This window comes from Petaurus breviceps, unplaced genomic scaffold, assembly GCF_028583685.1.
Source record: "Petaurus breviceps papuanus isolate PSGF00001 unplaced genomic scaffold, PetGlider_PUasm1.0 79, whole genome shotgun sequence".
Taxonomy (NCBI): domain Eukaryota; kingdom Metazoa; phylum Chordata; class Mammalia; order Diprotodontia; family Petauridae; genus Petaurus; species Petaurus breviceps.
In genome coordinates, this window is record NW_027186523.1 from 5,734,652 (window position 1) to 5,754,668 (window position 20,017).

Sequence of the window (20,017 nt, forward strand, 5' to 3'; positions counted from 1 at the left end):
AAAAATAACAAAAGATGGGAATAGTCAATGTTGGAGCAGTTACAGAAAGACAGGCAAACTAGTGCATTGTTGATGGAGCTGTGAATTAGTACAACCACTCTGAAAAACAATTTGGAATTATGCAAATAAAGGAAACCTGCATTTCAAAATGGCCATACCATTCAATTCCACTGCTAAGCATATACCCCAAAAAGGTTATTGACCAAAAGAAAGGCTCTATATATACCAAAATATTTATAACAGTACTTTTTGTGGTATCAAAGAACTGGAAACAAAGTAGATGTCCAATGATTACAGAATGACCAAACAAATCATGGTACATAAATGTAATGGAATTTTAGTATGCTAAATAATGAACATGATGAATATAGAGAAGCATGAGCAGACATGAAATCATGAGAAGTTAAGCAAGCAGAGCTAAGAAAAAATACAAAGCAATTGAAAATGAAAATTTTAAGATTATAAAGAATAAGATAGATGAGAAGACACCCACATCCATTCCTCTGCAGAGGCTGAGCAGGGGTGGGAAGGTATTCAAAGGTATAGACTATTATATAGAATTTCAAATGATTTTGTGAATTAATGAGTTTTGCTGAGTTCTTTCCCCTTCTTTTTATTATTGAAAAACATTTTTCTTACAGAAATGGTTTTCTAGGAAGGAAGAAAAAGAGACATAGGAAAAATCTACACAATTTTAAAACAAAATATGTCTTTAAATAAAGAATGAATGGATAATATGATGATCCATGAGAATTCCAAAGGAATAATGATGAAAAATGTTATCCACCTCCAGAGAGAGAACTGATGAACTCTGAATGAAAACTGAGGTATATTGTTTTTCTTTTTTTTTTATTTTTCTTTCCCTTTTTTTTTGCAACATGGTTAATATGGAAATGTGCTTGCATGACTTCACATTTATAATGGATATCATATTACTTGCCTTCTAAGTGGGTGGGGGAAGGGCAAGAGGGAGGGAGAGAATTTGTTCCTCAAAATTTTAAAAATTAATGTTAAAAATAAACACAATTTAAAAGAACAAAGAATGAAAGAGTCAGGGTCTATGCCCCACATAAGCTCTGAAAGGAAATCCCCTCTTTGGATTACATGATGACATCAGGAAAAGGGAAAATAATTCTAGAGCTGAATGGTTCTATGTGCAGCTGCTCTTCTTGCATGTAGCATCATTCTTTCAGCATTCAGCAAATGTTTAAGCATCTACTATGTACAAAGTGTTTCTCTAGGCACTAGGGATGCAAATAAAATAGAAAAGTCATATAGCGCCTCTCCTTTAAAGCCCTTACAATCTGGTTCCAGCTTGCCTTTCTAGATTTATTATATGTTACTCCTCTTTATAGTCAATACAGCCAAACTGACCTACTTGCTGTTCCTTGGCCATGAAATTCCATCTCTTGGATCCATGCCTTGGAATAGAATGTACCTAAATGCAATATTTCCTCTCATCTACCTCTTAGAATCCCTTATTTTCTTCAAGTCTGAACTCAAAGGTCACCTCTGACATAAAACCTTTTATTAATACTACCCTCTAACACTGCCTGCCCCATCCCAAAAAATTACCTTTAATTTACTTTGTATATAGCTTTTTATATTTTATTATCTGTGAAGAACGTTGTTTGCACTAATAGAATATATGTTCCCTGAGGGAACATACTATTTCATTCTTTGCTTTGTATTCCCAAGGACCAACACATAGCATGGAACAGAGATAGTGCTTAATAAATATTGGTGTGCTTATTAATATGCCAACAATACAGACCTTTGGTTCTATATACACCTGAGCTTATTTTTCTAAAAACTATCTTGCTCACTTATATCAATTATGTATTTGTTAAGATTTTATTTAAAAAAAAACTTTTCTATCACATTAATATTTCCTGCTTAATCATAAATTTTTAGATAACAGAGAAAGTTTGTAACAAGATAATAAGTAATATACTACATCAACAGGTTTATTGCACATTCAAAACCCCCAAAGACATATTATCCCATGATGTAAGAAATGAGTATGCTGTACAATATGTAAACTCAGAATTCAGATAGCAAGCATGACATGAAATCTAACACATGATTCAGTGTTCTTAATTTCCCACTTTTTAAGTACTGCTGATAATCAGCATGCTCTCCATGCCGTGTTTAAGACCATATGGTGGATTTATTTACCCCACTGAATTCAGCTCATTAAGGGCTAAAAAAAAAAAATTACCAGGTGTTATCATTAAAGTGTAAAATACAAGGATGTACTTGCTAGGTGATCTCCTTGTATTTCCAGATCTAATATCTACAGATGAAATATCATCATAACTTGTCAATTTATACCATATTTCAGAACTGCTTTTGAAAAAAGCTACTTAAATTGGTTTAAACATAAAATAGTTTGTGGAAAACAGCACATAGATTTCAAATTCAAATATTTTTTAGTAGTGATATCAAGGTTAATTATTTTGCCATCTCATTAGCGTAGGTATTGGCAATCTGAAACATGAGTATGGAAGATGTTACATTTAATATTTTAATTGCCACACAAACAGGTTGCTGCTCTGCTGCCACACCCCTTTTTCTACTTTTTGAGAAGTGCTGCCAGCAGTTTTGAAAGTTTGTAATGCTGTCCTCTCTGTCCTAGTGGAAATAGTTTGACTCACAATCAATAATTTCTTTCTGATTTCTCCAGTTAGTGACAACTAGAAGAAGCAACAATCACGAAGAGCTGGCTGGCTCCATCAAAGAACAGGTCGTGCTGGACTAAGATTGTTTCCTTTTTGACAGAGTTATTATTACTAAACAAATGCTGTAGAGACAATTTGCCTTGAATTTAAGAAAGGGATAAAATATTTCTGGCTATTCATGTGAGAAAATATTAAGGGATGTGAGCTAGATAATAAGTACATTTAAATTGATTTGAACATGATTGGGTAGGGAAATTCAGAGAAGAAATTAATGATCTAATGACAACTTGGAAGGAAGTCTCAAGTGAAGAACCTCAGATATCTGTTATTGACCCTGAACTGTCCAGTGTTTTTTATCAGTTACTTGGATAAAGGTTTAGATGGCATACTTATAACTATGACACAAGATGTAAAGGGATAGTTAACACATGGAATGACAAAGTCCAGGACCAAAAAACACAAAATGTAAGATAAAATTTAAGTAGGAATAAGTATAAAGTTTTACCTTTAGATTAAACAAATTGCTCTCATGAGTACAATTTGAGAAATACTCAGTACATAGCAATTTGACAAAGATCTGGGGTTTTTGGTGGACTGCAAATTGAATATCAGTCAATAAATTAAACAAAAGCTAACATAATCTTGGGCTGCGTTAAGAAAATCGCAGTTTCTGGGTATAGATAAGTATCTTACACCGTATACCAAAATCAAGTCTAAATGGGTACATGATCTAGGTACAAATACTGATACTCTAAGCAATCTGGGAGAGCAATGAATAGTTTACCTGTCAGATTTATGGAGAAGGGAAAAATTTATGACCAAACAAGAGTTAGACAGCATTATGAAATGCAAAATGGATAATTTTGATTACATTAAATTGAAAAGCTTTGTACAAAAGAAGTCAATGTAACCAAGATTAGGAGGGAAGTGGGAAATTGGGAAAGTATTTTTACAACCAGTGTTTCTGCTAAAGGCCTCATTTCTAAAATATACAAAGAATTGAGTCAAATCTATAAGAATTCCCCAATCTATAAGTCATTTCCCAGTTGATAAATGGTCAAAGGATATGGACAAAGTTTTCAGAAGAAGAAATTAAAGACATTTATAAGCATATGAAAAAATGCTCTAAATCACATTGATTAGAGAAATGCAAATCAAAACAACTCTGAGGTACCACATCTCACCTGTCAAATTGGCTAAGATGACAAAACAGGAAAATGATACATGCTGGAGAGGATGTGGAAAAATTGGAACACTAATGCATTGCTGATGGAGTTGTGAACTGATTCAGCCATTCTGGAGAGCAATCTGGAACTATGCCCAAAGAGCTATAAGTAAGTGCATACCCTTTACCCAGCAGTACCACTTCTGGGCCTGATCCCAAAGAAATCACATAAGTGGGAAAAAAGACCCATATGTACAAAAATATTTATAGCAACTCTTTTTGTGGTGGCAAAGAATTGGAAGTCAAGGGGATGCCCATCAATTGGGGAATGGCTAAACAAGTTGTGGTATATGAATGTAACGGAATACTACTGTGTTGTAAGAAATGAGGAGCAGACAGACTTCATAATAACTTGGAGAGACCTATAAACAGATGCTAAGTGAAGAGAGCAGAACCAGGAGAACTTTGTACACCATTACAGACATATCGTATGTGTGACAACTAACTTTGATAGACTGGACTCCTCTCAGCAATACAAGGTTAGAAGACAACTACAAAAGCCTCATGATGGAAAGAGATATCCACAACCAGAGAGAGAACTACAGAGTCTGCGGATTGAAGCAAACTATTTGCTCTCTCTCGTTTGTGTTTTGTTTTGTTTTATCCCTTCTTTTTCATTGCTCAGTCTGATTATAATCTTTTACATGACTAATGTTCAATGTGAAGGTATCTGTAGAACCTGTATTTGATTACATGCCATGATGGGGGGGTGGAAGGGGAAGAGAGGGACAGGGAGAAAATTTGAAACTTAAGAGATTGTGGAACTGAATGTTGTAAACTAAAAGTAAATTAAATGACATCAATTACATTTTTAAAAAAAGAAAGCCGCCATTTCCAAGAATAAGGAGATAATAGTCCAACTATACTTTGATGTGTTCAGACATTTGAAATTGTTTTCAAAGTTGAGAGTTGGGGGGCCTAGGTGGTGCAGTGAATAGGGCACTGGCCCTAGAGTTGGGAGGACCTGAGTTCAAATCCAGCCTCAGACACTTACACACAAAAGTAGTTGTGTGACCTTGGGCAAGTCACTTAACCCCAATTGCCCTCCCCCCCAAAAAAAACCAGCAAAGTTGAGAGTCACATGAGCTGGAGAGTGACCAGAGGAAAGCAATAAGGATGGTCAAAAGTGTTGAGTCCATGATATACTGTTGTTCATATTTTGTGTACAAAAAGGACCAATGACATCATGGCGATGTCTTGACTTGTGCATAAATTGGATTTAAATGAGGCAAAACTGTACAAAGTTGTCAGCCTTACTCTGTCTTCCTGGCTATCAAACTCCAGTAGCAAGACAAGAGTCAGGATGACTGGTGATAGCCCAGGATGCAGTGGATGACCTTGACAGATGTCTGACCAAGCTCTAGGAGCTCCACAGTACCTACTTCAGCTGCATTGATGGCCACTGGAACAAATTGTTGTCATTCATTCCACAGGGAAATTTTTCACATGCTTGGGGCAGACATCTCCCTAGTTCACCAACAGGTTTGAGGCCTATAGGTCACCCTCAGCCTGGTTTAGCCCATCTACCAAACTGTAGCCACTGCACATGCTACAGCTTCTAGGAGCCACAGAGAAGAATTGGGTGAAGGTGGACTCCAAAGGTGGAAAAGAAGCCTTGAAAAGGCCTCAGCAAGCCATCATACCAGAGGTCCTAGTCCTTCCTGAACACCTCATATACCCCATGATATATAAAGACTAGTTTAAGGAAGGGATAATGTTTATCTTGTAGAAGAGAAGATTCAAGAGAGGCTTGATAGCTAATTGCAAGTATCTGAAGGGCTGTCATGTGATAAGGAATTAAGTTTATTCTTCCTTGGATATAATGGTTGAAATTTTCAGAGTTGCAAATCTGGATTTGAGAAAGGAAAAAATTCCTTCTAGTCTTCCTTCTATAACTTTGAGCTATCCAAAACAGTAATGATATTCTTTAGGAGGCATTGGGTTATACTCAGTGGAAGAAAAGACTGGAATACCATTTATCAAATACCCTGTGATGGGGTTCTTTGGTTGCTGATGTCACATCTAACTAAAAATCTGTGATTCAGTGACCATTTATCATAGGATAAGAGCATTACTGGTTTAAAGGTGGAAAGAAGCTTAGAGGCTATCTAATCCAACACCTCTTTTTACAAATAAGGAAACCTCATATCCCAGGAGGTTTTGCCTCCATAGCACATTTCTGGGGATTGATAACCCCTGAAACAGATATGAGATCCTCAGGGGAAGGAAGCCTACATTCCACTTCTAACTTGTCAAGTCCCTAGCATGCATTGGCACTCAATAAATGTTGCTAATTAGAAACAAATTACAAAAACTAAAACCTTTTTAAAGACTACTAACAGATGGAAGTATAATTAAGTTTGTTCAATAGAAAAAACAATTCCCTAGTAAATTTTAAGATAGAAGTTAAGCTACTCTCCATAAAATTTTAATGAGATATTTTGGTTTAAGGTGATAAAAGAGAACATTGCAATTAATGTTAAATCTGAACACAGAAAAAAGACCAATATTCTACCTCTGACCCAAAAACAATGTAGAAGAGTAAAAAGATTAATTTTACTGTAATTCATTTTCATAAAGCTAATACTATTCTCAAGATTCTCAATTATTAAACTATAAAAAAGAAAAACTTTTTTTGCCACCCATTAGTTCCAACCACAGCCACCTTAAATATATATATATAAGAATAAGAAAAACTTGACAATTTAACATACCCACTTCAGCCAGTGTTTTGATACATGACTCCACTGATGCTTTCTGTACTGGGTTTAACCAGGTACAGTTGTAAATTCTAAAGGCAGACTGAAGCAGTTGAATAAAAACTGGTTGATGAGTCTAAAACAGATGAGAAAATGCATAAACATGTAAGTGAACCTTTAAAATATTAGGCATAGTACCTTGAATTTTCAAAACGTTCACCAAAATGCAATGTTATTTACTTAGTATTATTATCAAATTTAAGCAGGAAAAATATAACTTTCCTTAAAACTAGATATGTGAACTGGAAAAAAAATTATGTATGTATGTATAAAAAACATACACACACATACATATATACTAGACAGAAACCTTAAAATATTATATTATCTATTATCTTAAAAGTACAAATTGTTTTCATTATGAATAGAAAGGTTTTTCACTTAGTGGAAAGGTAGAAAAGATAAAATGGGAGTTATATGTAATAAATTTTCTCTAAAGGGAAAAATTTGACATGATACATGTATGATCATGCCTGTTGATTTATGGAATAATATCACTAATATTATCTTTTAACAAATAGACTAAATTCAGTCTACAAGTTCTCATATATAAGAAAATGAGGGGTGGGGAGTACTATATGGCCCTTTCATTGAAAAGAAAGCCTAGCAAACTCATAAAGGTGAATAGTTAGTACTTTATATAAGAATGGCTTCCTGACCAAAGCAAATGAATGAAAATACTTGTCCTTTCAATAGAGGATTAATTAGCTTTCTATTATAAGACTTTTGCTTGACTTACCTGAAGGCTTGTGCTATTGTCTGAGAAGGGAGAATTAAAGAAGCCACTAACAATATTCATAATTGGCTCTGTTACACACTTTTCTAAAAAGATGTCTGCATGTTTTCTATCTGTAGTTGTATTGCAAACCTACACAAGAAAATAAAAACAGTCCATGATGCTTGCATACAATATTTCAATAACAAATCAACATTTTATAATACAAATACATATTCCATCAAAATGTATTTAAAACATGTTAACTACAAATAGTTTTATTGTGGCATGTAGTATTCTCCCTAAAATCCCAACCTGCTATACCTTTCATTTTTCTGAATTTTCTTCAAAATACATCATAATTTCCTCCTTGAAACAAATTTCTTATGTACTACCCATCTATTCCTTTCTCACCAATGTCCTTCAGTCTGTTTAATTCTTTTTTTTTTAAAGCAATTGGGGGTAAGTAACTTGCTCAAGGTTACACAGCCAATTGTTTTGTGTGGGTGCCAAGTATCTGAGGCCGGAACCGATCCCAGGTCTCCCAACACCAGGGCCAGCACTCTTACTGCGCCACCTGGCTGCCCCAGTCTGTTTAACTCTTACTCACTCTGCATCCCACTAATTAAATTTGTATTTCCAGAAACATAATTTTCCTTCTACATTTCAATATTTCAAAGTTGGAGAGTGCTACTTCTATTGATGCAGATCACAACTCTTCTATACTCAACAGTCAACCTTCTTTTAATCCTTATGACAGGAAAATTCACATTTCATAGCCAACTTGGAATAGATAGGTTGGTCCTCCAATACCAAATTCATACTCAAAAGCCTTTCCAGGGGTGGCCAGGTGGCTCAGCAAGTAAGAGCACCAGCTCCAGTGTCGGGATGACCTGGGGATCAAATCCGGGCTCAGATACTTAGCACCACACCCAGAAATAACTGGCCATGTAACCTTGAGCAAGTTACTTAACCCTGATTGCTTTAAAAAAAAAAAAAAAACCTTTCCAGTATGTGCTTTACTAGCATGGTCTTCCCCCTCCACTTCTAACTGCCCTTTGTATGTTGTCTCCTAGTATTAGAATGAAAACTCCTTGAGAATAGGGATTGTTTTGCTTACTCGTATTTGCATCCCCAATACTAGCACAGAGACTGGCACATGGCAAGCACTTAATAAATGTATTTACACTCATTTTTTTATTCAAGGCTGCCTCCATATTCATGATGAGGCATTAAAAAGGATTTACCTCTAGAAATGAGGTCATGCTAAAATAACTATGAATAAAATAATACAAGAGTAAAAAGAATTAAATATGACTAATTCTTATTTTAATTTCTCTTCAACTTCACTTAAAACATCTAGGCTATAGTAAAAATATATAAAGGCTATGGCAAAGCAAGAAAGAAAAGATTCAATTAAGAAAGGAGGAAGAGACTATTAGAAATTTTTTTTAATTCTGAATTTTCACTCAACATGAATTTAGTTAGTGCCTACTATTTTCAAAATATTATCCTAAGCACCAGGGTGGAAGTGGGGAGGGAGTGATAGAGATTCAGACATAAATAAGAAACAGTTGCTACCCTCTTAACTTCACAGTCCAGTAGGGTGGCTGCAATACAAATGAAAATAGCTATAATTCCAGATGAACTGAACTGCATGAACAAACGTATCAAAGCAGGAAAGTATAAAATGTGCTCAGGGGATAGAAGACTGAGACCCAGCACAGGGTATTGAGAATAGTGGGCTTAGTGTGAGACGAGGCTAGGAGGGCCCTGAAACCAGGCAGATTTGTACATAGATAATATGGAGCCAGAGGAGAAAGAAGTAGTGATCACATCCCTGCATAAAATAAAACATTTTCTTCTGCAATATCACTGTGGTTGGAGGCAGAGAGAAAGCCTACAACAACAACAATTTGTGGTCAGGACTTTTGATTGCATCAATGCAGGAATTTCCCTGTATAAAAACTCCATCCCCATACAGATCAGCAACTGATCTCTAAATTACAGACTTAAAGGAATGCTTCCATGGAGCATTGAATATCTTACTCATGGTCATACAGGTACTGTATATCAGAGGCATACAAGAACAAATATTTTTATAATACTTAAAATACTATGAAACACTTTCATATGTTACACCTGGCAAAAACCCAATGAAATACTACAAGTATTATTATTATAAATGGAGAAACTGAGGCTCAAAGAAATTGAGATTTGACCAGAGTCGTTCAGCTAGTAAATATCAGAGGCACTGAACCTAGATCTTCCTGACCCCAAGTCAATTACTTTTTTCACTGTGTTATGCTGACCTGGACTGTAATAATCCAGGTGGAGAGCAATACAGGCTTGAGCAAGTGTGATGGGGCTATCAATGGAAAGCCTGGGGGCAAAGAGAAGGTAAACTGTGAAAATAGAAAATGCAATCAAGCACCTACTATAAAACACTACTATGTGCCAGGCACTCTTTTAGGTTCTGGAAATACAAGAGCTTACATTTTTTTATAGGCAACAAGATGTACATGTGGGAATTTATATAAAGCAAATATAAGAAAATTTGGGAAGGGGTGGGCACTAACAGTTGAGGGGGTCAACAGGAAAGGACTCATATAGGAAGTTGTGCCAGAGTTCAGCTCTGAAGGAAGTTAATATAGGAAGATAAGAAGGGAGTACACTGCAGCTACAGGGAAAGATCAGGCAAGGCATAGGGAGGAGACAGGATATATGAGAAATTAAAAGTAGAACAGTTTTGCTGGATCCCAGAATCATCAAGTAGGTAAAGCTAAGTAATGTATAAGTAGTCTGGAAAGGTAGATTGGAGTCAAGCTATAAAGACTTCAAATATCAAATAAAGGAGTTTGCAGTTGATCTTAGGGGTACCAGGAAGGCCATTAGAGAGCTTCTTGAGCAGGTCAGACTGCTGATCTAGGGATATCGCTTTGATAGCTATACAGAAGGTAGATTTATAGAGGCAAGAGAACTGAGTCAAGGAGACCAATGAGGACCCTACTGTAACAGTCCAAGTAAGAGGTAATAAGAATGTAAACAAGGGCAGTATCTCTGAATGGAATCTCATACACACAAGGATGATGAAGTATCATAAAAAATTATAAGGGCAGCTGCTAGAGCCCTAAATCTGAAGGAATAGAGAAGAAAGTGGAAGGTAGGGCCAGCAATACATAATTGAGTATAAAAAGAAAGAATTTTTCCAACAGGGGAACTAAGTATGTTGTATTGAAATAAACCTTTATCTTGCCTGATACACATTACTTACTCAGTACTAAACAACTGCAGCTTGAACCCCAGACTTCGTCTCTTGGTAGCCACCCCCTAGACCACATAGTGATTCCATGTTTGGATCCTGCTTCCACTGCTGACACTTCTAGTTCCAAGAATCTTCTGCCAGTTTTTGGAATAGATTTGTTTTCACTTCAGTGATCATCCTCATCTGTACATGAACCTCTTTACCCTCTCCTGCCCTTTACCCAATTCAGAGTAAATTTGGTCAATCCCATTCAATCATATCTCTTGAAAGGCAGGGCCAAGGTAAACAATACAGAAATGGGGAAAAGAGTAATAAGAAGGTTTCAAAATAAAGATCCATCCAGAAAGAATCAAAGTATTTCCATTTGTACGTAGAGTAACTAAGACAAGAAAAGAGAATGAGAGAAAAAGGAAAAAAATTTTTAAAAAGAAAAGAAAGAAAAGACAATGCTAGAGTTGGAAAGTGTATAATAAAAACACAAATCTAGCTACCTGCTCTGATCCTGTGTGAGGCAGCTAGGTGGCATAGTAGATAGAATGCTAGGCCTAGATTCAGGAACACCTTAATTCAAATCCGGCCTCAGACACTTCTAGCTATGTAGCCCTGGGCAAATCATTCAACCTATTTGCATTAATTTCCTCAACTATAAAATGGGAATAATGATACAACTCCCAAGGTTGTAAGGAGAAAATGAAATAACATTTGTAAAGCATTTAGCACAGTGCCTGGCACATAGTAAGCTTTAAGTACTAGATATAAATATTAATAGCATTATTATGATTATTATTATTCATTATATACCATGAAACATGAGGGAAAAATAAAATATGTTTATTTTATTAAGTAAACTCTAAACTTCCAAGAGAAACAGTGAGTAAATTGCTAAATTTAAGAGACATAGTAAAGGAAAATATGGGACAGAACAAACATAAAATAGTCACAAATATATTACATGTTCAAGCATCTGTTATTCTGACCCTTGGCAAATTAGAGTTAGCTTCTGTTGGCAAAATGACTAAACTAGAGCTACTCAGAATGGTCCTGATAATAACTGGGAAATTTGTCTTCCAAAGGGAGATCATAATTGTGACTTTGTTTCATTTTTTTTAATTCTCAGTGATTCATATAGGTGCTTCACACATAAGTATATTTAATGATTCTGTTACATTAAAAACTGTCTAGAATTTGTTTCTCAAATTATTTTGACAAAAGTGGCTCTGTTAACAAATTTCAATATAATCCCTCGGTCAAAATAAATTTGCATTTCATTTAATTCTAGGGCTTGGAGTCCTCTACAAGTTATTTCAGTGGGCAGCTGAGCCTATTCTCAGGCTCAACTAATATCAATGTGAAAACTCCAGTTGAATCCAAGATTCCTTTATTTTCTCTAATCTTCCAACCCCTCTCCCAACCAGTAACCACTGTTTAGAATTTTTTTTTAAGCAATTGGGGTTAAGTAACTTGCTCAAGGTTACACGGCCAGGTGTTTCTGGGTGGGTGCTAAGTGTCTGAGCCTGGATTTGATCCCCAGGTCATCCCGACACTGGGGCTGGTGCTCTTACTCGCTGAGCCACCTGGCCACCCCTAAGCAATTGGGGTTAAGTAACTTGCTCAAGGTTACACAGCCAGGTGTTTCTGGGTGGGTGCTAGGTGTCTGAGCCCGGATTCAATCCCCCAGGTCATCCCGACACTGGGGCCGGTGCTCTTACTCACTGTGTTACCTGGCCGCCCCACTGTTTAGAATTTCAAACATTTCTTAAATGCACAAAAACAATTAGGAATCAAAAAAAAAGCAGTGTGTAATTTAGCAACAGCACTGAATCAGACATGAATATTGTTTTTTTTCATGTATCTTAATTCTCAATAAATAAATATGTGAATTAGTGATGTGATAGGATTCTACAAAGCAGATGAAATAAACTATATATTTTGAATTCCTTTCTTTTCTCTCTAACCAAAGTTCTATTTAAAGTTATTACAGCTTCCAAAGGGACTTTGCTTAAATGGATCATCCAGTATTAGTCATAAGCCTCAAGCCAAGGAAGTCTTTTCAGTCCTATCATATGAAAAAGAAGGAAATATGTTTCAAATTATGAAACCTCTATTCCATAGTTAAACTACATATAAGGAGAGAATAGCCCTAGTCATTTGTCTGAAAATGAAACAAAGTGATTGTCCTGGTAAGCAGTGACATATTTGACAAACCATGTTATGTGAGCTTCTTAATGGGCATCTGGTGATACATTTCAGTGCTGCCAACATATCACTTAGAGGTATTTTTAGTTGTTATCAGATCTCAAATTTAATGACAAAATTGGGTACATCTTCCAAAGAAAAAGAAATCTAGCCTGTGGAGAATACTGCCCATAGTGCATTGGTGTGCTCTAATAATAAAAACTCAAAGCACCAGACTTACCCACCAGTTATAATAGCCCAAAGAAAGTCACTTCCCACCCTCAAAGCACCTCTTTTTAGGTACACTGAAACATTGAAGATCAAAAGGTACTGTCTGCAAATGATCTGGAAGCTATTTAACATCTTTTTAGGGAATACATAAATACAGTAAATCATCTAAATTTGGACTATCAAATAAATAATTTACTAGCAAGCATGGTATGGTTCCTTTGGTAGGGAGAGACAGAAGGAGGTAGGAAGGGAGATAGAGGCCAGGACATAAAGAGACAGGTAGACAGATGAAAGAGAGACAGACAGACAGACAGACAGAGACAGAGACAGAGAGACAGAGAGAGAGAGACAGAGAGACAGAGACAGACAGAGAGAGAGAGAGACAGAGAGACAGATAGAGAGAGAGAGAGAGAGAGACAGAGAGAGAGAGAGAGAGAGAGAGAGAGACAGAGAGACAGAGAGACAGAGAGACAGGGACAGACAGAGAGAGAGAGAGACAGAGAGACAGGAAGAGAGAAAGAGAGAATAAGTTTTTAATAAAATGGCTATGTCTTATCTAAACTTCTGTCCCCAGTGCCTAACACAGTGTTAAATGCACAGTATATGAGATTATAGGTACAGAGCTGGAAGGGACTTCTGAGACTAATCCCTTCATTTTACAGATGAGGAAAGGTGAAATAATTTTCCCAAGGTCACACAATATCTTTCTTACTAAATTCTTGTTATTACTATTGAGTCTGACAGTAGAATGGGTGACATTTAATATTCAATTATTTTTCTACTGAGATTATATGTTTTCCAATTTTTCAGCTACACCTAGGGTCAAGAAGATCTGAGTTCAAAAACAGCATCAGACACTTCTTAACAGACCATGTGATCCTGGACAAATCACAGTCATTTTCTGAATCAGTTTCTTCATCTGTAAAAGGGGTGTGATAACACCTATTCCCCAGGTTGCTGTGAGAACAAAATGAGATATTTATAAAATACTTCACAAATCTTAAAGCACTATGTTAAAGCTAGCTGTAACTAGCTGCATGATCCTTAACAAGTGTCTTCCCCTCTTGGAACTTCAGTTCCCACACCTACAAATATGACAATACTGGGCTAGGTGTTGTCTTCCAACTCTAAAATTAGGTGGTTCTATGATTTGAACAGACATACATACAAATATACTACATCAACACATATAGATAATGTGTATATAATACAGACATTTATGTGTGTTTTACGTAGAAAAAGAGCCAGAGACAAATAAGTCCTTCAAGTCTGAAGATGCTATTGATAGTGTTTTATCCATGTGGTATTGTCATGCAAAAAACCCAAAGTCCTTTTCACATTTACTACATATTGAGATTCTTCTCATGTATGTGGCTGTACAGAGCGCCACTATTTACAAGGACTATTAGCTATTTACAGCTCTGCTGACTAAACAACTAGAACCACAGTGTTGATTAATAGCTCTGTGTTAAGTAGAGTGCCAGAAGATTCCATCCTTGGCTCTGTCCTGTTCAACATTTTTATCGATTACTAAAGGCCCAAAGCTGGAAAAGAGAAATATTCTATGTAATAAAATGGAGAAGTAAAGATATCTCAATAGACTGAAACACTGGCCTAAAATCAACCTCATTCTGTGGAACATGAGACTGCTTCATCTATGGGAAGAATCTCATAGCTATCACATGATCCCAAGGGTTTAGTAGTCCTTCTTTCCTTTTCTCTCTGTGACATTCTTTTACCCTGCAATAATGGTGAGGATTCTCTTCTATCTCTTCAGATGATTTTTACATTTTGTTTTCCTATTTGTGTACTTTTCAAGGAAAACATCATTCTCCCCATTAACCTAGGAAGTATAGAAGTTTTCTACAGGTCTTCTCTAGCAGGAATACCATTCTGAATTTTGTGCATCATTATTGTTAAGTCATTTCAGGTATGTCTGATACTTCATGACCCCATTTGGAGTTTTCTTGCAAATACACTAGAGTGGGGTTTCTCATTTCCTTTTCCAGCTCATTTTATGATGAGAAAACTGAGGCAAACAGGTGACTTCTTGGTCAGGGTCACACAGCTAGTAAGTGTCTGAGGTCAAATTTGAACTCAGGTCTTCCAGACTCTAGGCCTGGCACTCAATTCACTATGACACCTAGCTGTTTGAATTTTATTCATACATACAATAACTTATTTGGTACTGGCAAAACTCTGGGCTCAATTGTGGGTGTTACATTTTGTAAGAGAAAACAATATATTTAAGTCTCTAGGAGAGATAGAATAAAATGGTGAGGAGTCTAGAGATCATGTTGAATTAAGGAACACTTGAAGGAACTGATATTTAGCTTAGACAAGTTAAAGACTAGGGGAAGTCATGATAACTGTCTTTGAACATTCAAAAGTATCTTACAACAAAATAGACTAAAGCTAGAGGTTGCAAGTTCTCTGTCACAGAAAGTATTTAAGTAGAAACCTGAAAATATGTTTCAGGAAATGGTTCCTGCAGTGGGTGAAGGACTGAACTAGATAACCACTACCACTAGTCTCAGAATCGAATCCCTTAACTCTGTTGTTCGTGGACATTTTTAGCTCATACAATGTCAAGTCAACCAACCAGCATATAATAAGCACTTACTGTATGCCAGTCATTATGTTAAGGAGTAGGAATACAAAGAATGGTAAGCAACACATATCTTTTACCACAATGATGAATACCTCTCCTGATTGGTGCAAGTCACTGTAGTCTACTCATTGATTGTCCTAGTATTCCACAACCCTTGGTCACATGTGAAATCAATGCATCTCACAGTAAAATACTTAACTCACTCATTGAGTTAATGTTGTGACATTTGCGCATTACTTTATTGTTGCTAGTCTAGGCATATGGTGTTAATTCTAGGCCATAGAGTTAGACTGCATGGCACAGTGCCTTGGATCCAGGAAGACTTGGTTTAAGTCCTTGCTCTAACGCCGTGGTTGTATGCCCATAGGCAAGGTATTTAATCTCTCAGGGCTCTGGGTAATTTTCTTTGACTGTTTTAGAGACGATGATTATCTGCATTGGTAGAAGGAGTGACTAATACAATTTGGTAGGCTTTCAACTTTCTACAGAATTTAAGTAGCATTAATGAACATATCTATCTTCAGTTTTCCAAGGTAAGGAATCCCTCATATACAAAGTAAAAATCTGCTTATAAGGCCAAATGTCACTTATTTAAAACTGTTTATTCATTAATATACGTCTGAAAATTTGAATTGTATTCTTCAAGAGCACTTTTTGAGGGGCTCTGATTAAAGTCAAACATTGAGGAGACACTATAATAAATTCAGATTACTTTTTTTTCTCTGCCACAGAAGGGAGGAAGTGAAAAGGTTGCCCTTATCCTCATGTTACACCTCAAATTCCATTAATTTCTTACTTTCCAACCTCTGTCAATGGTGGATTCACTTGGAACACTGCTTTATTCTCAAATTTTCATAAATTCAAATCTCAGACAACATATATTGTTAAGTTAAACAATAATTAAATTTCTAGTTTATCAAAATAGTTAAAATTAAGAGTCCTTGAATATTTATCCACACAATATTGAATAAAGGATGCTTATTTGGAAGAATCAGTGGAAAATATCAAATGGAAGATGTCAAGGAAAATCTTTAGTTGTATGTCCCATTTTCCTAATAGAAATTTATATGTGAACTTGATCTTTTTAAAATTTATCTTCAATTCCTAGCACTGTGCTCTCTCTGCAAATCACTCTGTAATCTGTTTAATGTATTCTTGCAATTCAAGAGCACAGTCATTAGGATATATAAGCTCCATACTTTTGCCTCAAGGGTCTTTTATGATGTTTATGGCTAGTTAAACAGAAATACCTCTATGAAGGCAACAGAGTATTTTGGGCTACATGTTTGGTCTACTTCTATTCATTTTACTTTATATAAATATGAGTCAATATCCCACAAGCTAGCTCATAATTATACAAAATAGACTGAATAAAACTAGAGCTGATATGCTAACAACAAAACTACAGATAATGGTAAAAAATCTAGATAGGATGCCATTATTTATATTTAATTAAATTCTGCTGATGCACAGTCCAAACATGAGAGTGTGGGAATGATGAGACACGAGCTGAGCCAGGCAGGAAGCAGTCTAGGCAGTCCCTTTATTTATCTGAGGGTAAGGGTTTATATACTAATAGCAAAAGTGATTACATCTGGTATTCTACCTCTTAGTACTGTATTCCATTGTGTGCACATGATCAGTTCTCAGTAATCACACCCCGTTCCCTTGCTAATCAAGGGGAAATGGTCAGCCAATCACCCTGAGCAACAATGAGTCCTCATGCAGAGCAGGAGCTAGGGAAATCCTGACCCAGACACTACCCATGACTGGACTGGCTCTGTACTGGCCCTCTATATTCTTCAAACCTTTTTAATTACCTACTATGTGAAAAAGTGTGATAGGCACTGGGAAACACATGAAAAACAACATTATTCAAATTTAACAGTAAATTATGGTGCACACAAATAAGTATGTTACAAGAGAAGATATAATAAACTTAAGACAAAGGTCCAGGCAAATTTCTATAGGAAATTTGAAAAAGGAGATATTACATCCTGAGAAGGGAGGAAAGGTAAAATATTTCATGAAGGAGAATATATCTAAGTTAGGTCTTCAAGAGCAGGTTTTCAACAGAGATTCTGGATATGAAGACAAACAAAAATAGAGAATTAAGACAAGGTAGAAAAAAGAATAGGCAATATAGTGTAGTCAAAAAAGAGAATAAGAGAAGTCATTTGGAATTATGCCCAGAAATCTATTAAATGTTGACAGGGGCAACTAGGTGGCATAATGGATAGAGCAGTGGCTTGGAATCAAGAAGATTCCTTGCTGAGTTCAACTTAAGCCTCAGACATTTAATAGCTGTGTGACCCTGGGAAAATCATTTAACCTTGTTTGTCTCAGTTTCCTTATCTATAAAATGAGCTGGAGAAGGAAATGGCAAACCACTCCAGTATCTTTGCCAAGAAAACCTCAAACGGGATCACAAAGAGTAGGACACAAATGAAATGACTGAACAACAACAACACACTTTGACAGAATGGTAATTCTACTAGGTCTGTCTATATCCCAAACATATCAAAGAAAGAAGAAAAGGACCAATATGTCTGAAAATATTTATAGCTATTTGTGATGGCAAAGAATTAGAAACTGAAAGGATGCTTATCAATTAAGGAATAGCTGAAAAAGCTAAGGTGTATTAATATGACAGAATATTATTGTTCTGTAAGAAATTCTAAAGGGGATGGTTTCAGAGAAACACAGAAATACTTACGTGAACTGATGCAAAGTGAAATAAGCAGAACCAGAAAAATTTATACAATAACAATATTTTAAAGACAAACAACTTTGAAAGACTTGGGAAGTTTGATCAACCACAATTCCAGAAGACTCATGAAGAAACATGCTATCCATATCCAGATAGAAAGACAATGGACTCAAAGTGCAAGTCAAGGCATTTTTTGTTATCATTGTTGGGCATGGCCAATGTAAAAATTTGTTTTGTTTGACTATATATGTTTGTAACACAGATTTTATTTTTCTTGCTTTCTCAATGGAGGAGATAGAAAAGGCTGTGGGAGGAAAAGAAAGTGTACTTTCTTTAAAATGCAATTCAATTTTATTTTTTAGCGACTGAGAACAAGATCAGGGATAGTTGGTAGGACAGTGGTGTCATGAATAGAATAAGAGGAGCTATGATAGACAGGTTTTCTAAAGATTAAATTTAGCTAAGTAGAAGAAGGCAATGAGAAAGTTCAAGGAGGGAATCTTCAGTCTGTTCAATAAAGTAAGAGGTTAAGAAAAGTGATAGGAGAGTTGTAAAGTTCAAGGCTGATGAAATGGGGGAAGTGGAAGGACAGCAGATTGTACTGAGAGAGGAGAATTCCAAAGTTCACAATATTAGGGGTGGCTACATGACACAGTGATATTCACTACCAACTATCCCTGATCTTGTTCTCGGACAGCTGAAATAGAGGGAAGGAAAAAGCTTAGTTGTCAAAGGAACTGTGAAGATAAACAAGATGTGAATCACTGATACCATTTCTTAATGGGAAAGATAAAATGTCATTAATGACATGACACAGTAAGTCATGTTATAATGAAAAAACATTAAGGCACTGGAGAATTTTTCTGAGTTCAAATCTACTTCAAAATTGCCAGAGATCCAGATTTTTTATTATACCAACTGGGAATGGAATGATGTATCTACAGGTACAAATCTAACATAAACAATTGTACAAAGGTAATGGGATGACTTTGGGCCTCAGGAAACAAAAAAGTGGAATAGTAATGTGCCTCACTTCAAAAGGCTTCCTATCTATTCAAAGCAAAGATTATACTCATTTCACAATTACCAAATTAAAGAATTTCCTTTAGAAAATCTTTAATTTTACCTTTGGACTATAATAGTAAGATAAGCAGGTAGGTCATACAGTAGATAAAAAACTGACCCTGTACTCAGAAAGACCTTAATTCAAACCAGCTTCAGAAATTTACTAGTTATATGACCCTGGAAATGACACTTAAACTCTGCCTGTCTCAGTTTCCTCACCTGCAAAATGGTGACAAAGTGGTTGTGAGGATAAAATAATGGATGAAAATCACTTTGCAAAACTTAAAATTAACATAAATTTTAGCTATTATTAAGATATTTGCAAAAAAAATTTGGTTATCTGATGGCTGTTTGTAGCCAAAGTTCTAAGAAACCATTCAGGGAAAAAATCTAAAAGTAATAAGCTTTAGATAATTAACGCAATTCCATATTCCTTCTGTTCAAACCTTCACACAGTCGGGAGAGGAAGGTTGGTATAGTTGCCTAATTGAGCTAGAACTTTATACACAAAGGAGTAGAATGCAGAAGAAAGAATGAGAAAAAGATTTAAGACCAAGCAGGATAGTTTGGGGACTTATGA

At 35.8% G+C, this 20,017-nt stretch overlaps 1 protein-coding gene across 3 annotated transcripts in view; it reads right to left on the reverse strand.

The window, feature by feature from the left end:
- Positions 1–20,017, reverse strand: part of LOC138175799 (inositol 1,4,5-trisphosphate-gated calcium channel ITPR2) — a 529,022-nt gene that overhangs the window by 237,017 nt on the left and 271,988 nt on the right. For all 3 annotated transcript variants that reach the window (XM_069106292.1, XM_069106291.1, XM_069106293.1), the window contains exons 33-34: positions 7,405–7,533; positions 6,621–6,741 (exon numbers count right to left, since the gene is read on the reverse strand). In XM_069106292.1, coding sequence (XP_068962393.1) covers positions 6,621–6,741; positions 7,405–7,533 — 250 coding nt within the window. The remainder of the gene's footprint in view (positions 1–6,620; positions 6,742–7,404; positions 7,534–20,017) is intronic.